Consider the following 13,443-nt stretch of genomic DNA (forward strand, 5'->3'; position numbering starts at 1 on the left):
ATATGGCAAAGTGAAGGTCATAAAGCAGTTTAAATACCTGGGAGAGATTATCAGTAGCAACAGGGTGGATAAAGAGGCCATGGAAAATAGGAGACTTAAATTGGAAAGGGTAAACACTGTCACCAAAGCCATTTACAACAAAAAGAATCTTTCCATTAACGCCAAACTAAGACGTTATGATGCCGTGGTAAAACCAGTGATTCTGTATGGGGTGGAAACAGCAACAATAATGAACCTGGAAAAAATACTAAAGATTGAAAGGAGAATATTAAGGAGAATTTACGGTCCAAGGGTGGGAGAGGGAAACTACAGATTACAATCAAATAAGGAGAACAGAAGACCTGGAAACAACAAAAAGGAAAAGATGGTTGCAATTCTATGGACACATGGTCAGAATGGATCCAGCAAGGTTAAATAAACAATTTTTTAATAAAATATACTACTTGAAGAGCCAGGGGGATATGCCAAGCAAATGAAGGAAGAACTCAAGAGGTTAGGAATTGCAGATGAAGAATGTCGTGATAGAGACCAATTCAGGAAAAGACTTTCCAACATAAAGTTCTTGTGGAAGAAAAGAAAGAGTGCAGAGGGGGAAGATGGACTGAAGAGAGAAGAGTGCAACGTTCTGAAAGTATGAAGGCACTGTGGAGAAAGAGGAAGGAAGAAGGGTTGATAAGAAGGAAGTGAAGTGGTATTGGCGTGCTCCTAAGTTTGGCCGGTTCGCAAGAAAGAAAGAAATAATAATAATAATAATAATAACAACTGATGAGCCTGCTGCTACATGCTGAATTTTTTTAAGATTAACAAGCCTGAAACTGATATTTTTTGTCAAAGTCTTAGAATGAAGTCAAATAAATATTAAAGTTTATTTATTCCACCTGTTCAATACATAAAAAAGATAATGAATTAAATAAAATTATAGGGACATGTTTTGCCCTTTAATTATGGGCATCTTCAGCCTTAATCTCAAACTGAAAGTTGATAAAACAGGTACCTGATTGTAATTAACTTACATATGAATGTGAAGGAAAAGTTGGAAAAGTGCAAAATGGTTGACAGTAGTTATGAAATTCTTAATATCAGGCCTTAATAAAGTCTAAAATACAAATATTCGTAAAATTATACACTATCTTGAATGTAGTTAAGAAATTCTTGAAACGAGGCCTTAATGAAGTTTAAAATACAAGTAGTCGTGAGTTTATACACTAGAGGAAACTTTTGGATCTTAAACAGATTGAGTGTCACTATAATAATCACATCAAGTGGGGTTTATAATAAATGTGAAGTGATAAAACTGTAGTTTTCTAGAAGCATGAGAGAAGAAAAGTGCTTGACGGTAAGTTGCTGTGTTAAATGTTAGCAGGAAGGAACGGGTGTAGTCTCTTGTGTAGAGTCGTAAGGGAAGTTTGGATTGAAGTCTGTAACAATAGGAGATTTACGTGTTAAAGAATGAATTTGAGAATTATAACATAGCCTGATCTGAAGCAAAACCTGTTAGGTTTAGTACTTACCCATGGCTTGGGCAATGAAAGGAAGAGACAATAGTAGAAATTCTTGACCCGCAAAATAGGAGTTACAAAAAGAGATGGAAGGTGAGGACTCCTTACAACCAAGAAGGTATGGATACCCAGAAGAGATGGCAGTGGGTGGCAAGAGGCTAAGAGGCAGATGGTTCAAGGGAGTGAAGAGAGGGGAAGGCACAGAACTGGTGGAATGACAGGAAATGATGGAGAGGTTTATACTACAAACATACCTGGCCAGTGGCTACAAACTGTGCTAGATGATGATTGAAAACAAATACATGAACAAAATCTTCAAAATCATGCATTTCAAGGTTTAAATCATAGCTATTAATTGCAGTATAAGATAAATACAGTCATATAGCTTTTAAATTCCAATACCAAGTCCCAAGGACTGATTGACAAGACAGTGTCACGCTACAAGGGCGGATCAGAAGTAACACAAAAGATTTAATATATAGGAAAAACATAGAATTATGCATAAAAAATACAGATTTTATCTATTTTGAACGAAATCCTTCTAGACATTTTTCCCATCATGACACCACGTTGAATAGACTCTGTTCTGTGAGAGTATAGCCACCTGTGCACTACCGATTTCATTCCTTCGTCTGAACTGAAGTGTTGACTTCCTATGAATTTCTTCAGAGGTCCAAAGAGGTGAAAGTCAAACAGTGCAAAGTCTGGACTGTATGGTGGATGACCGAGCAAGTAATTACAAGGTTTGGCTCTCATAGCTGTGATCTTGCATTCGGGAGATGGCGGGTTCAAATCCCACAGTTGGCAGCCCTGGTTTCTGTGGTTTCCCATTTTCACACCAGGCAAATGCCAAGGCTATATGTTAACTAAGACTATGGTCACTTCCTTACCCATTCCTAGCCCTTTCCTATCCCATTATCGTCATGAGACCTGTCTGTGTTTGTGCGACATACAACAAATAGAAATTTTTTATTGTGAATGATTGAGTACATCCCAAGCCATACTTCTGTCAATTTCTGCATGAACAGAAGCTGCAATGTGGAAGCAGGTATTGCTACGAAGAAATTCTCAGCAGGTACAGACTTTGTTTCAGATTAAGAAGGGAAATCGGTCAAGCGCAGAGCCCAGACAATGAAATTCTATGAACTTGAGGTCATGATAGGAAACATGTTTTGAGAGACTTGATCTGCCCTCTGTCTTTCAGAACGGCTAATGTTAAACTGAATAAGGAACTCACACTCTTTTCACCCCACTGCATGCCAGTTTTAGCAGCAATATATCCTATAATTGCAGGATGGCCGTGTTCAGTAGTTGCATCGTACGTGATAGAAAGAGGGCCAGTATCACAGCCTGGTTCCTTGGCAGCTCCTCCATAGGTGAGGATGTCTCCTGTGTAGCCGTTGCGACGCCAGAAGGGCTGTGGAACAAATAATTAACCTCGTTGGAGCTCATACTATGTAACCACACCTTGAAAACAGCATGCAGTTGTATCCTTCATAAGTAACTATGGTAGCCATTTGTCACTCAGCAGCTGTTTATTTAAGAGTGTATTGAGTATGTGTTGTGGTTTTCAATGTGTCTGCATATCGACATTCGCTTCTGCTTCAGATTGGGGTAACGAGCTCAATAGCTGCAGTCGCTTAAGTGCGGCCAGTATCCAGTATTACACGTTATGAGTCTCATTATGATAGCCGTATTGGAGTACAGAATGTAAAAGTTTCAAACAAATTTATTTTAAAACCACCATTCCAATACTTTAAAATCTCTAAGTTACTAAGATACAAATACTACATACATGTTAAAATGGGATATGTTTTGCTTAGGCTTTGTAAGCATCTTCAACCATACTTAATCTAAAGCTAAGTCAGGGCCCTGAACTGGGTTTCTCATTAAAGTATAATAATACAAGATAAAACAGTCATAAAATCTAGTTTGTGGAAAAAGCAATACTTAAATGCAAATAAAATTCAATAATGAACTTGTCATAGTACTATATGTACATGGAATGAATACTAGTGTTCATCTAAAAAAGTACACGTTAGTTATTTGTAGAACGAGACAGTCATAATGATCTGATATACATTTGGATTGTACAGATTGCTTGACATTAATGAAGCGTGGATTAATTAAAAATGTCAAAAAATAAAACTTCGAGCGTTGTTGACAAGTACGTAGAATACAGTAGAGTTGTTGACTTCAAGTGGTTGCGTAATAAGGTCAAAAGGCGCTTGAAGCATCAGTATATAAGTGTTGTGTCTCCTTCTAGAATAATCTTTGTAATAGTTTGTAGTCGCGAGCTGTCTAGCGTAGATTCAACAAATAGGGTGTCCAATAAAGCCTTAGATGTTTTGTGTAATGTGGAAAACTGTCAAATTTGAAAAAATATTTCGGTCCCTTGCGATTCCACTTTAAGCAAGTTTTACTATATAAAGAAATGTAGCGTTATATTGTTTTTTATTCCTTGATTTGACTTTACTGATGAAGGGAATGCATATTGTTCCTGAAACATGTATGATAGAAAATGATTTTCAATCATTAAAAGTGTACTGACAAGGTGGAACAACATAAACTATTTTAAATAGTTTGTTTAATAGATTTAGACAAGTCAATACAGCATCAAATAAAATACCCATTATGGTTAAGTTTATCAACAGTTACAATTAAATAACATTTAATGGGAAAAATGTATTCATCAACAGATTATATCTGAAAGAGAAAGAATTTAATTAAAAGTAGGATGACAGGTTTTGTTCTAGAAAGAACATCATCAAAGTCTATGAAATCATATTGGAAAATTCTTCTTCTTCTTCCATTTTGGTTGACTATGGATCATTTTAATTCAAATTCAGCTTTATCTGTTTTTGGACTTTGATCATCGTCCAGTACTCTTACATCTTTTCACTCTGCAATCTCCTCCACTCTTCTGTCCACAGTGCTTGGGTATGATAATAACTTTTTCTTGAAAAATCTTGGTGGTCTTGATCTTGACTTGTAAGCATCCGTGTTTTTGGAGACCAGGAAAACTAAGGTGAGCTGGCATCAGGAGGTGAAGAGGCACCTGGAAGAAGATTGGTTCATTCTGTAGATATGTCCGAAGAACATGGCTCTCCTCTTTTGGAAGGTATCTGAGTTTGTTCCATTCTGTGATATAATTCTTAGTTTTCTTTCTTTCTGTACGATCCATCCTCTGTTCTCGGGGATCCCAGTATCTTTCTCAGAAGCTTTCTCTCCACAGTTCCAATTTTTATCAGGTCAGGTTCAAACATTCATCTGTATATAAAGCCTCCTGTCTGGTAGTGCCTGAGTTTTGCATTGACCGAGATCATCATGTTCATAGTTAGCTCATATGCCAAGTTCATCTTGTTGATAACAGTGCTTCTCTTTCTGACAGGTTGTTGTCTATCCACTCTCCCAGATATTTGAATATCTCCTCTTCCTGAATCCTTTCTCTCTCAACTGTCAATCCATCTGGCTACTGTTTCGATGTTTCTCATGTATTGTATCTTCTCAAAGGAGATCTGATAATTTGGTTCTGTGCCTCCCCTGTTGACTCTGACTCTTTCTTCTTTCATCCCATTTGTATGAACCCTATTCCTTTCCTTTTCCATGGCACTCTCTAATCAATTTGTCAATAACACAGTTGAATAGACGAAGAGAGAGTTCATCTCGCTCCCAAAAAATTCTGATAGGATACCTATGAACTTAACCTTGGATGTCAACTCTTGTGTTCCTACATGCACACATTTCTACTAGGACATGGATCATTGTTTCCCCTTTCTACTGAATCATAGGCTTTGTTGAGGTCCACAAATGTGACCACGAATTTTGTTGTTTCTGTCTTTTTTCTTGTATGCAATGATCAGCTTTAAGTTCAGGATCTGTTCTGCACATGATGTGTCCTTTCTAAAACCTCCTTGATACCAATTTGTGGCTCCAATTTTTTCTATTCTATGTGTGGCAGTGCCTTTGAAAAGATCTTATATGTCTATGGCTGTAGCGATATTCTCCTGTAATTGTTGATATGTCTTGTTTCCTTTCTTGTGAAGTGGATGTAACAATGCTGATGTCCATCCGTCTGGCAGTTCCTCTTCTTCCCAAATGTTGCTCAGTATTCTTGCCAGTTCAACGATTGGCATATTTCCAAATCATCATCATTGTCATCATCATCATCATCATTTCCCACTATCCAGCTGTAGCCGGATAGGGGCAAATATGGCTCCTCTCCACTTTCTTCGGTCTTTCCACTCCTCCTCCTCCAACACTGTGTCCAAGTCCAGGTTTCTTTCTCTAATACTGCATTGGATTGTGTCCTTCCATCTCAATCGTGGTCTTCCACGGCCTCTCCTTCCTTGCATTTGTATTCCCATCACCTGTTTTGGCATTCTTTCATCACTCATTCGCTTTTTGTGCCCAGTCCATCTTAATCGGCTCTTCTCTGTTCTATCATTCATTTTTTCCACTCCAATTTCTTCCTGGATTTTCTCATTCCTTATTTTGTGTCTTCTACAACTCTGTATCATACTCCGCAAGAACTTCATTTCGGCTGCTTGTATTTGACTCTCCTCCTTCTTTGTCACTGTCCAAGTTTCTGCTCCGTAAGTTGTTATGGGTATGTAATACACATGGGCGCCCGCAAGGGGGGGCAAGGGGGGGGCGCTTGCCCCCCCCCTGGAATTTTAAAAAGTTGATGTTCAATTGTTTAATATCATACCAGATTATTTCATAAACTGAACTTACTGACAGTCATTTAGCATATGTTATATTCGCAAATTTCTGTAAACAATTTAATGTTGCTGACGTTATATTGGTATTTATATTCAAGAAAATTGTTAGTGTGCCCCCCTTGGAAAAGATCCTGCGGGCGCCCATGGTAATACATCTTGTCCATAGTTTCCTTTCCCATAACATGTTTCTTACACTGTGATAGAAACAGCTTCCAGCTTGAATCCTCTTACTAATCTGAGCATCCAGTCGAGCATTCACCATTAATTCACTCCCCAGTTATTTGAACATCTCCACTACTTCCAGGGGCTCATCGGCAACTCTAATCTGACTTTTCCCTTCCTTCTCCCTTCTAGTCATAACAAGAGTTTTACTTTTTCTACACTTATTTTCAATCCACATTCTTCGATTTTCCCATTCACCACATCCAACTGTTCTTGAAACTTGTTACCTGCGTAACAATTTCACCCTCTCGCTAAATATTTTTGAACTAGCCACATGGCTGTAGAAAAACTGTGTCCTTAAAAAGTGGCTCGCTGCTTCGTTATTCCTTCTTTTCAAAACTTATAAGCTGGAAACTTCGCCGCTGAAAAGGTTATTTGTTGTCCAGCTGACTGTATGCACGTCCTGTCTGTGCCTTACTGTATTCTCCTGCACTCTAGTGGCGTAGGTATGTACTACCTCGCAAACTACGTTACCACTCGGTGGGTCACCTTCTGTGTACATGTGATCGCTGTGGCTGTGCACTGTGGAATCTCGGGAAGACGCCATTGCTGTTTGGTGAGAAGAAGGAGATGGACGTGTGGCGCTTCTCTCCCCCTAGCAAGATGATTTCTCCAAAAATGTTCGAGCCTGGTTAAGGTTACATTGGTAGGGCTTTGCCCTGGTGAAAACTGCAAGTTATTTCTGTTTAATATTCCTCGCCTGGAAATTGTATTTTATGCAAAATACGTAAGTAAAATGTACTACCGATGCGTCCTCACAACCTCATCTGGATGAAACTGTAAGTGTTGTTCCAACTAAACTTTTACTGATTTATTGTGAAAGACCTGAAAATTTCCCTATGTGAAGAAAGTGTGTGCGACACGATGTAATTTGCGTCATCTAAAAACTAAGTCTTGCCTTGTGGAATTTCAAATTTTTGGCTTGTTAATTGGAACTTATAGCATGTGTAATTTACGTCTGTTAACTTGGGACTTGCGTGCTATGTGAACAAATTTTTTTTGGATTCTTCGAAATCGTAATTTGGAAACTTGAAGTTTATTAATGGCTTTCTAGGCCTAAAAGTTTTGTGGTAAAAGGCTATTATTTAACTGGAATGATTTACCAAGCGAGTCGCTCCAGGGATGTGGGGGTTACGTTTATTGTTTGTTCCGGTTCTTTTCTTGCTTCTCTATTTAATTTTAATTTTTGTATTAAATTTTACTTTATTAGTATTTGGGTAATTTTCTGGGTCCGGTTTTCTATTGTCCTTTGTAAGTATTCGCCTATTGTTGTTTTGAGGCTTGTGATTGGCCCTTTCCTTCCCTTGACCGATTGTTGGTCGTTGCCATGGAAATGCTAAGGTTGTTGATGTTGTTGTGATGGGATTGATTGACTTGTATTAGTGTGCCTGTTATGAATTCTGCCTTGTGGGCAGTTTACCTTGGTCCCTTTAATTTTTCTTGGGCATTTTAATTTTTCCTTCTGTTTTTTTCTTCCCGGTGTCTCGCACCTTATTATTATTATTATTTTGATTTTGAGAAAAGTGTACGTGATACCTACCCATCCTTGTAGGGGCTCGTTTGGATACATCCAAAACAAGGTTTTCAGTATCAATAACAAAAACCTGTTTCTTGCAAGGTTGTTTTTCAAGGTTGAAAAGATGTTTGAAAAACCTTTTGGTTTGTAAGAAACCTTATGAGTTGATGAGGTGTTTCATTAATCTATGTAGTCTTACTAAGTCCTAAATAATAATTAAATAATATTTTTTTTCTTTATTAACAGTCGACCGTAGGGTTTTGGTTTGAGTTTTAAGTTTTAATATTTAATTTTATTTTTCCAGCGAGGATTTTCGTTTCTATTTGTTAATTATTTAATTTTGCTGATTAAATATCTCTTTGTTCCCCAAGGTGTTGGTGTTTTCCTTTTAAAGGGGGGGGGAATAATTTGACATGACCAGGTGCACTTTATCCGCTCCTCTGGGGGCTCTGTTCTTTCTTATGGTAAGTGCCTTTCTTCCTTTTAAATGTCTTAGTCTAGCACGTTTCCATGTATCTGAACCGTGCCTTTAGGTGCATGGTCAGACCTTTGGTGCTGTCACTTGGGGTAATTGCGGCTTTAATTGCTCTAAGTGCTGCAGAGCTCTGGTTAATTGATTTGTGTGCCTCTTGCTTGGATCTACCTGTAGGTCTGTTGAATCCTCATTAAATTCGTTTTGCATTGTGTACTGTATGCTTTAATCTCCCTGTCATTAAGCTTATCTATTTTGTTTGTGCCAACTACCTGGTTTTTTTTTTTTTTGCATTGTCCCTTTAAAAAACCTGGTCATGGGGGAACTTTAAATTATTTGAGGATTCAAAGAGAGTAAAAACTGAAACTTGTAATGTATCTTCCTGTGAAAGGAACGCTTTTATTTGGATTAATTTTTTAATTTATTGTTTCATGTACATCGACTATGGCGAGGGCTGTGCTGTTCCCATACCAGCTCAGGAAATCAGAGCTAGTTTATGAACTCACTATCAGGGGTATCAATCCTGCTAACACTGTTGCTGAGTGCGCTGCTTTGCTGACATCGCATGTCCAGGTTCCTATTAATCTAGATTCTGTAAAGATGTGCTGCAACTTTGGTGAGTCCCTAAATTTAATTACCGATTCTCTTTCCGAAATTGAGATTGTCAGACAAGAATTCATTGAAACTTCCCCCACTAAGGGGCAGATTAACAGACTTAAGGCTAGGGTGTGGCATTATTTAGGTCGCATCCAAGATTTGATTACTATGTGTCCCCAACCCTGTCTTGTTTCTGAAAGTACTAAGCTGTTAACCATTGCTTCTAGTATTTCTGCTGAACTAGACATAATGCTAGCAAGTAAGGATATGGAGAATTTATCGGTTGTTGAGAGGGAAACCTCATTTCCTAATTCTAACAATGCTTCTAGTCATGCTGATGCCTCACTTAATAATCAAGCTTCATGTTGTGCAGTCTCCCCTGTTCTTGAGAATCTGTTAGCCCATTTAAATTGTGCTCCTTCTCACTCTTCACTAAAGGATCTTTTCAACGGAGTTAAAAATTTCTCCGTCAATTCTATTGAAGAAAGTACCAGGTTTCTGAGGTTCCTGGTAGAAATGACAGAGTCGGGTAGTGTGTATTCTGTTGATGACTTAGGAATTTTCCGAGCCCTATTCTCTCATTGTGAGGGAATATTGAAACGTGAAATCTCTGAAGTAATTTCAAATAATTTAACGATTATGGAATTTCATGAACTTGTATTATCTAAATTTATTCCTTCCTTAGCATTGCAAAGTTTGATTCCTCAGTATTGCTTTCGGACACAATTGCTCCATGAAAATCTTTTAAACTATGTATTAGACTTGCAGTTTTATTGCAAGGTATTTCGAATTTCGGTGCCAGAAGAGGAAATGGTGGCCCATATTCTGAAAGGTATTTCCCCTGCCTATCGATCCTACCTCTCCCTCACGAAGAGTCCGACTAATTTTCTTGAATTAGAAGCTGCGTGTACCTTTGCTGAAGATGTAAAGCACGGGGATGCAGCAAGACCTATCTGCCACCCTCCTCCTACTGTGAACCCTGTTTCGCCTCAAACTAGGGTTAGTGGAATTCCAAAAAAATGCTATAATTGCGGGTCACGTGATCACCTTAGGAATGTTTGCCCCTCAGTCAAGCATGGCTCTGGGCCTTGTTGTTATTTGTGCAGCTCGAGGCAACACCTTAAAAATAATTGCCCTACTTCGTTTCGAAAACGTAGTCAATGACTAAGACCTGGTAATTCTGGTGAATCGATTGCGCCAGAATTTTACGTGGATTCTGAAAAGGTTATTTGCCCGTGGGAATGCAATAAGATTTCTGCTTTGGTTGAGTCTAAAAGTACCTTCGCGAAGGTGGAACTGAATAATGAATCCATTGTTGCTCTTATGGACTCGGGTAGCGTCGTCACCTTAATTGATGCTAATTGGTATGATGAAATGAGGTCCCCTTGTAAACTGCCTGAGTTGAAGCAGGTCAATGTTGCATGTGTCACGGCTAATAAGGATAATATGAAAATTTTAGGGTCCGTTGATGTGAAATTGCGTATTGGTAATTTTACTTGGAAGGTTCTTTGCTTGGTAACTCCAAAGCTAGCATGTAGCATGATTTTAGGTACGGACTTCTTGTCAAGAACTGGTTTAATTTTGGACCTCCAGGCTAGAAAATTTCACTTTAAATTTTCCTCAAATTGTAAATTTGATATTATTGATGCTCCTTTGGGTACCTTCAGTGTTTCTTGTGTAGGTAGGCTGCTACCTAGGGAGAACAACGAAATAGATCAGTTGGATCTTAGTCATTTGGATTATCAGCAAGCTAATCGTGTGCGTGACTTGTGCCACCAATTTCCCGATGTGTTCACTAGCAAGTTAGGAGTTACTGATGTTCTTGAGTATCAGATTGAGCTATCTGATAACACCCCTGTTAGATCTCCTCCTTACCGTCTTTCACCACCTAAGATGTTAGAACTCAAAAAGATTATTGATCAGATGCTAGCCGATGGGGTCATTAGACCGTCCACTTCTCCTTACGCATCTCCAGTTTTTCTAGTACCTAAACCCTCTGGGGGCTATCGTGCTGTAATCGACTACAGGGCTTTGAACCGCAAGATCATCTTGCAATCAATCCCTTTACCCGATTTGCACACTTGTTTTGGGTGGTTCTCAGGAGCCAAGTTTTTCACTGTGTTAGATCTCAATCAGGCGTATTACCAAGTCCCGTTGTCTAAGTCATCCATTCCACTGACTGCTTTCATTACTGATTGGAACCTTTATGAATTTCTGAGTCTCCCGTTCGGAATCTCTTGTGGTGCGGCCGTTCTTACGAGGCTGTTAGATTCGATACTCTCAGGTATTAAATTCAAGTTCGTCTTTCATTACCTTGACGACCTGGTAATATTCTCAAATTCCTTTGAAGAACATGTCGAACATGTTAGAGAAGTCCTGGATCGCTTGAGAAAAGCTGGACTAACTGTTAAGTTGTCTAAGGTAGCGTTTGCTAAGCCGAGTATGTCTTTCCTTGGACATGTGGTTTCCTCTGATGGTGACACCATCGACCACTCTAGGCCTCAGGCTATTAGGGACTTTCAACCCCCTAAAGATGTCAAAGGGATCGCACGGTTCGTGGGCATGGTGAACTTCTTCAGGAAGTTCATTCCAAATTTTGCAGAGATAGCAGCTCCTCTAAATCATCTCGGACGTAAGGATGTCAAGTTCATCTGGGGCCCCTCCCAGCAAGAAGCCTTTGTGACCCTGAAGCTTGCCTTGTCAAATGCTCCTGTGTTGGCTATACCCGACTTTAGTAAACGCTTTATTGTACAAACCAATGCCTCAGGAAAAGCAGTTGCTGGTGTACTCTTACAGGAATATGAGGATGGTCGTAGACCGGTTGCGTATGTGTCTAGGATCCTCAATGATCTGGAGAGTAAGTACTCCATCTATGAATTAGAATGTTTGGCCGTGCTGTTTGCTCTTGAAAAATTCAGACCTTTCATTGAACATGTAAATTTCGATCTAGAAAAAGATAATCAGGCTCTGTCTTGGGTCTTGAACCGTCCCAAAAGAACGGGCAGAATCACTAGATGGGCGCTTAGGATCTCAGCCTTCAGTTTTCAAGTAAAGCATATTAGGGGGTCGGAAAATGTCATCGTTGACAGCCTTAGTAGAATGTTTGACGGGAGTTTTGGTCTTGATGAAAAATCTAAGGTTGAAGAATATGATGAAACTAATGTTGCTAGTGTGGGTGCCATTCTTTCGGATCTACCTTTGTTGTACCATGAGTATGCAGATCATCAAAAGGCTGATCCTGATTTGAGAGAAATCATCGACAAAATTAGTCATGGAATTGTGGTCAAACCTTATTCTCTGGTGAAGGGTGTCTTATGCTGTAAAGGTCGAAGCGACGCAAATTTCAAAATTGTTGTTCCGAAGGTTTTAGTGCCAACCATCTTCAAGTACTATCACTCGTGTCCCATTGGTGGCCATTTAGGCACCTTTAAAACTAGGCAGAAAATTAGACAATTCTTTGTGTGAAAAAGAATGGATGGTGATATCCGAAACATGATTAGGTCCTGTAAAATTTGTTCTATCAGTAAACCTAGTTTGAACAACCGTGTGGGTCTATTATCTTCCTCACAAGCCTCTTGCCCTATGGAACGGTTATTCATCGATTTCGTAGGTCCGCTCCCTCGCTCTACCTTGGGAAACACTCGTATCTTTGTTGCTATTGATGCGTTTTCTAGATTCTCTTGGATTTTCCCCACTAGATCTACGACTGCTCGTACGACTATAAGTTGCCTAAATTCTATCTTCGCATCCTTCGGCCTCCCCAAGTTTCTGGTTTCTGACAATGCCAGTGCTTTCACCGGTCACTTGTTTAAGAAGTACCTTTTTGAGTTGAGCATTTCCCATGTCACCACTACCCCATACTATCCTAACCCATCTTATGCCGAGAGAATGAACAGGAACCTCAAATCTGCCCTAATTGCATATCATCACAATAACCAATCCAAGTGGGACTCTTGCCTGCACTGGTTGGCTCATGCCTTCAATTCTGCCACACATGAAACTCATGGTAAAACCCCCATGTCACTTATGTTCTGCTACACCCCGTACTCCCCTTCTTCCAGACTTGTCTAAACCAAATGACGTTCAGAAAATCTGGGATGAAGCCAAGAAGAAGTTGTCAGTATCCTATGAAAAAGGCAGGGTTAAGTATAACAAGGGTAGAAAGTCACCTAGGCTGAAGGTTGGAGATCAAGTTTTTGTCAAGACCTATTCCATTAGCAAGGCTATTAACAAATTTTCAGCCAAACTTGCCCCTCGGTATCATGGTCCCTGTACTATTTTACAGTTTTTATCTCCGGTGTCGGTACTGGTGAGTGACCCCATTGCCAAGAGGATTAGACGGGTTCATTTATCCCAGTTAAAAACAGGTTAATGCATGTTTGGACTTGCGGATGAGAGCTACCTTTCAGTGAG

The 13,443-nt window shown here is 39.3% G+C and overlaps 1 protein-coding gene across 1 annotated transcript in view; it reads right to left on the minus strand.

The window, feature by feature from the left end:
• Nucleotides 1-13,443, minus strand: part of LOC136877199 (probable flavin-containing monoamine oxidase A) — a 274,217-nt gene that overhangs the window by 78,780 nt on the left and 181,994 nt on the right. Inside the window, exon 7 of the mRNA XM_067151016.2 lies at nt 2,737-2,916. Coding sequence (XP_067007117.2) covers nt 2,737-2,916 — 180 coding nt within the window. The remainder of the gene's footprint in view (nt 1-2,736; nt 2,917-13,443) is intronic.

Source organism: Anabrus simplex, chromosome 7 (assembly GCF_040414725.1).
Source record: "Anabrus simplex isolate iqAnaSimp1 chromosome 7, ASM4041472v1, whole genome shotgun sequence".
Lineage (NCBI taxonomy): Eukaryota > Metazoa > Arthropoda > Insecta > Orthoptera > Tettigoniidae > Anabrus > Anabrus simplex.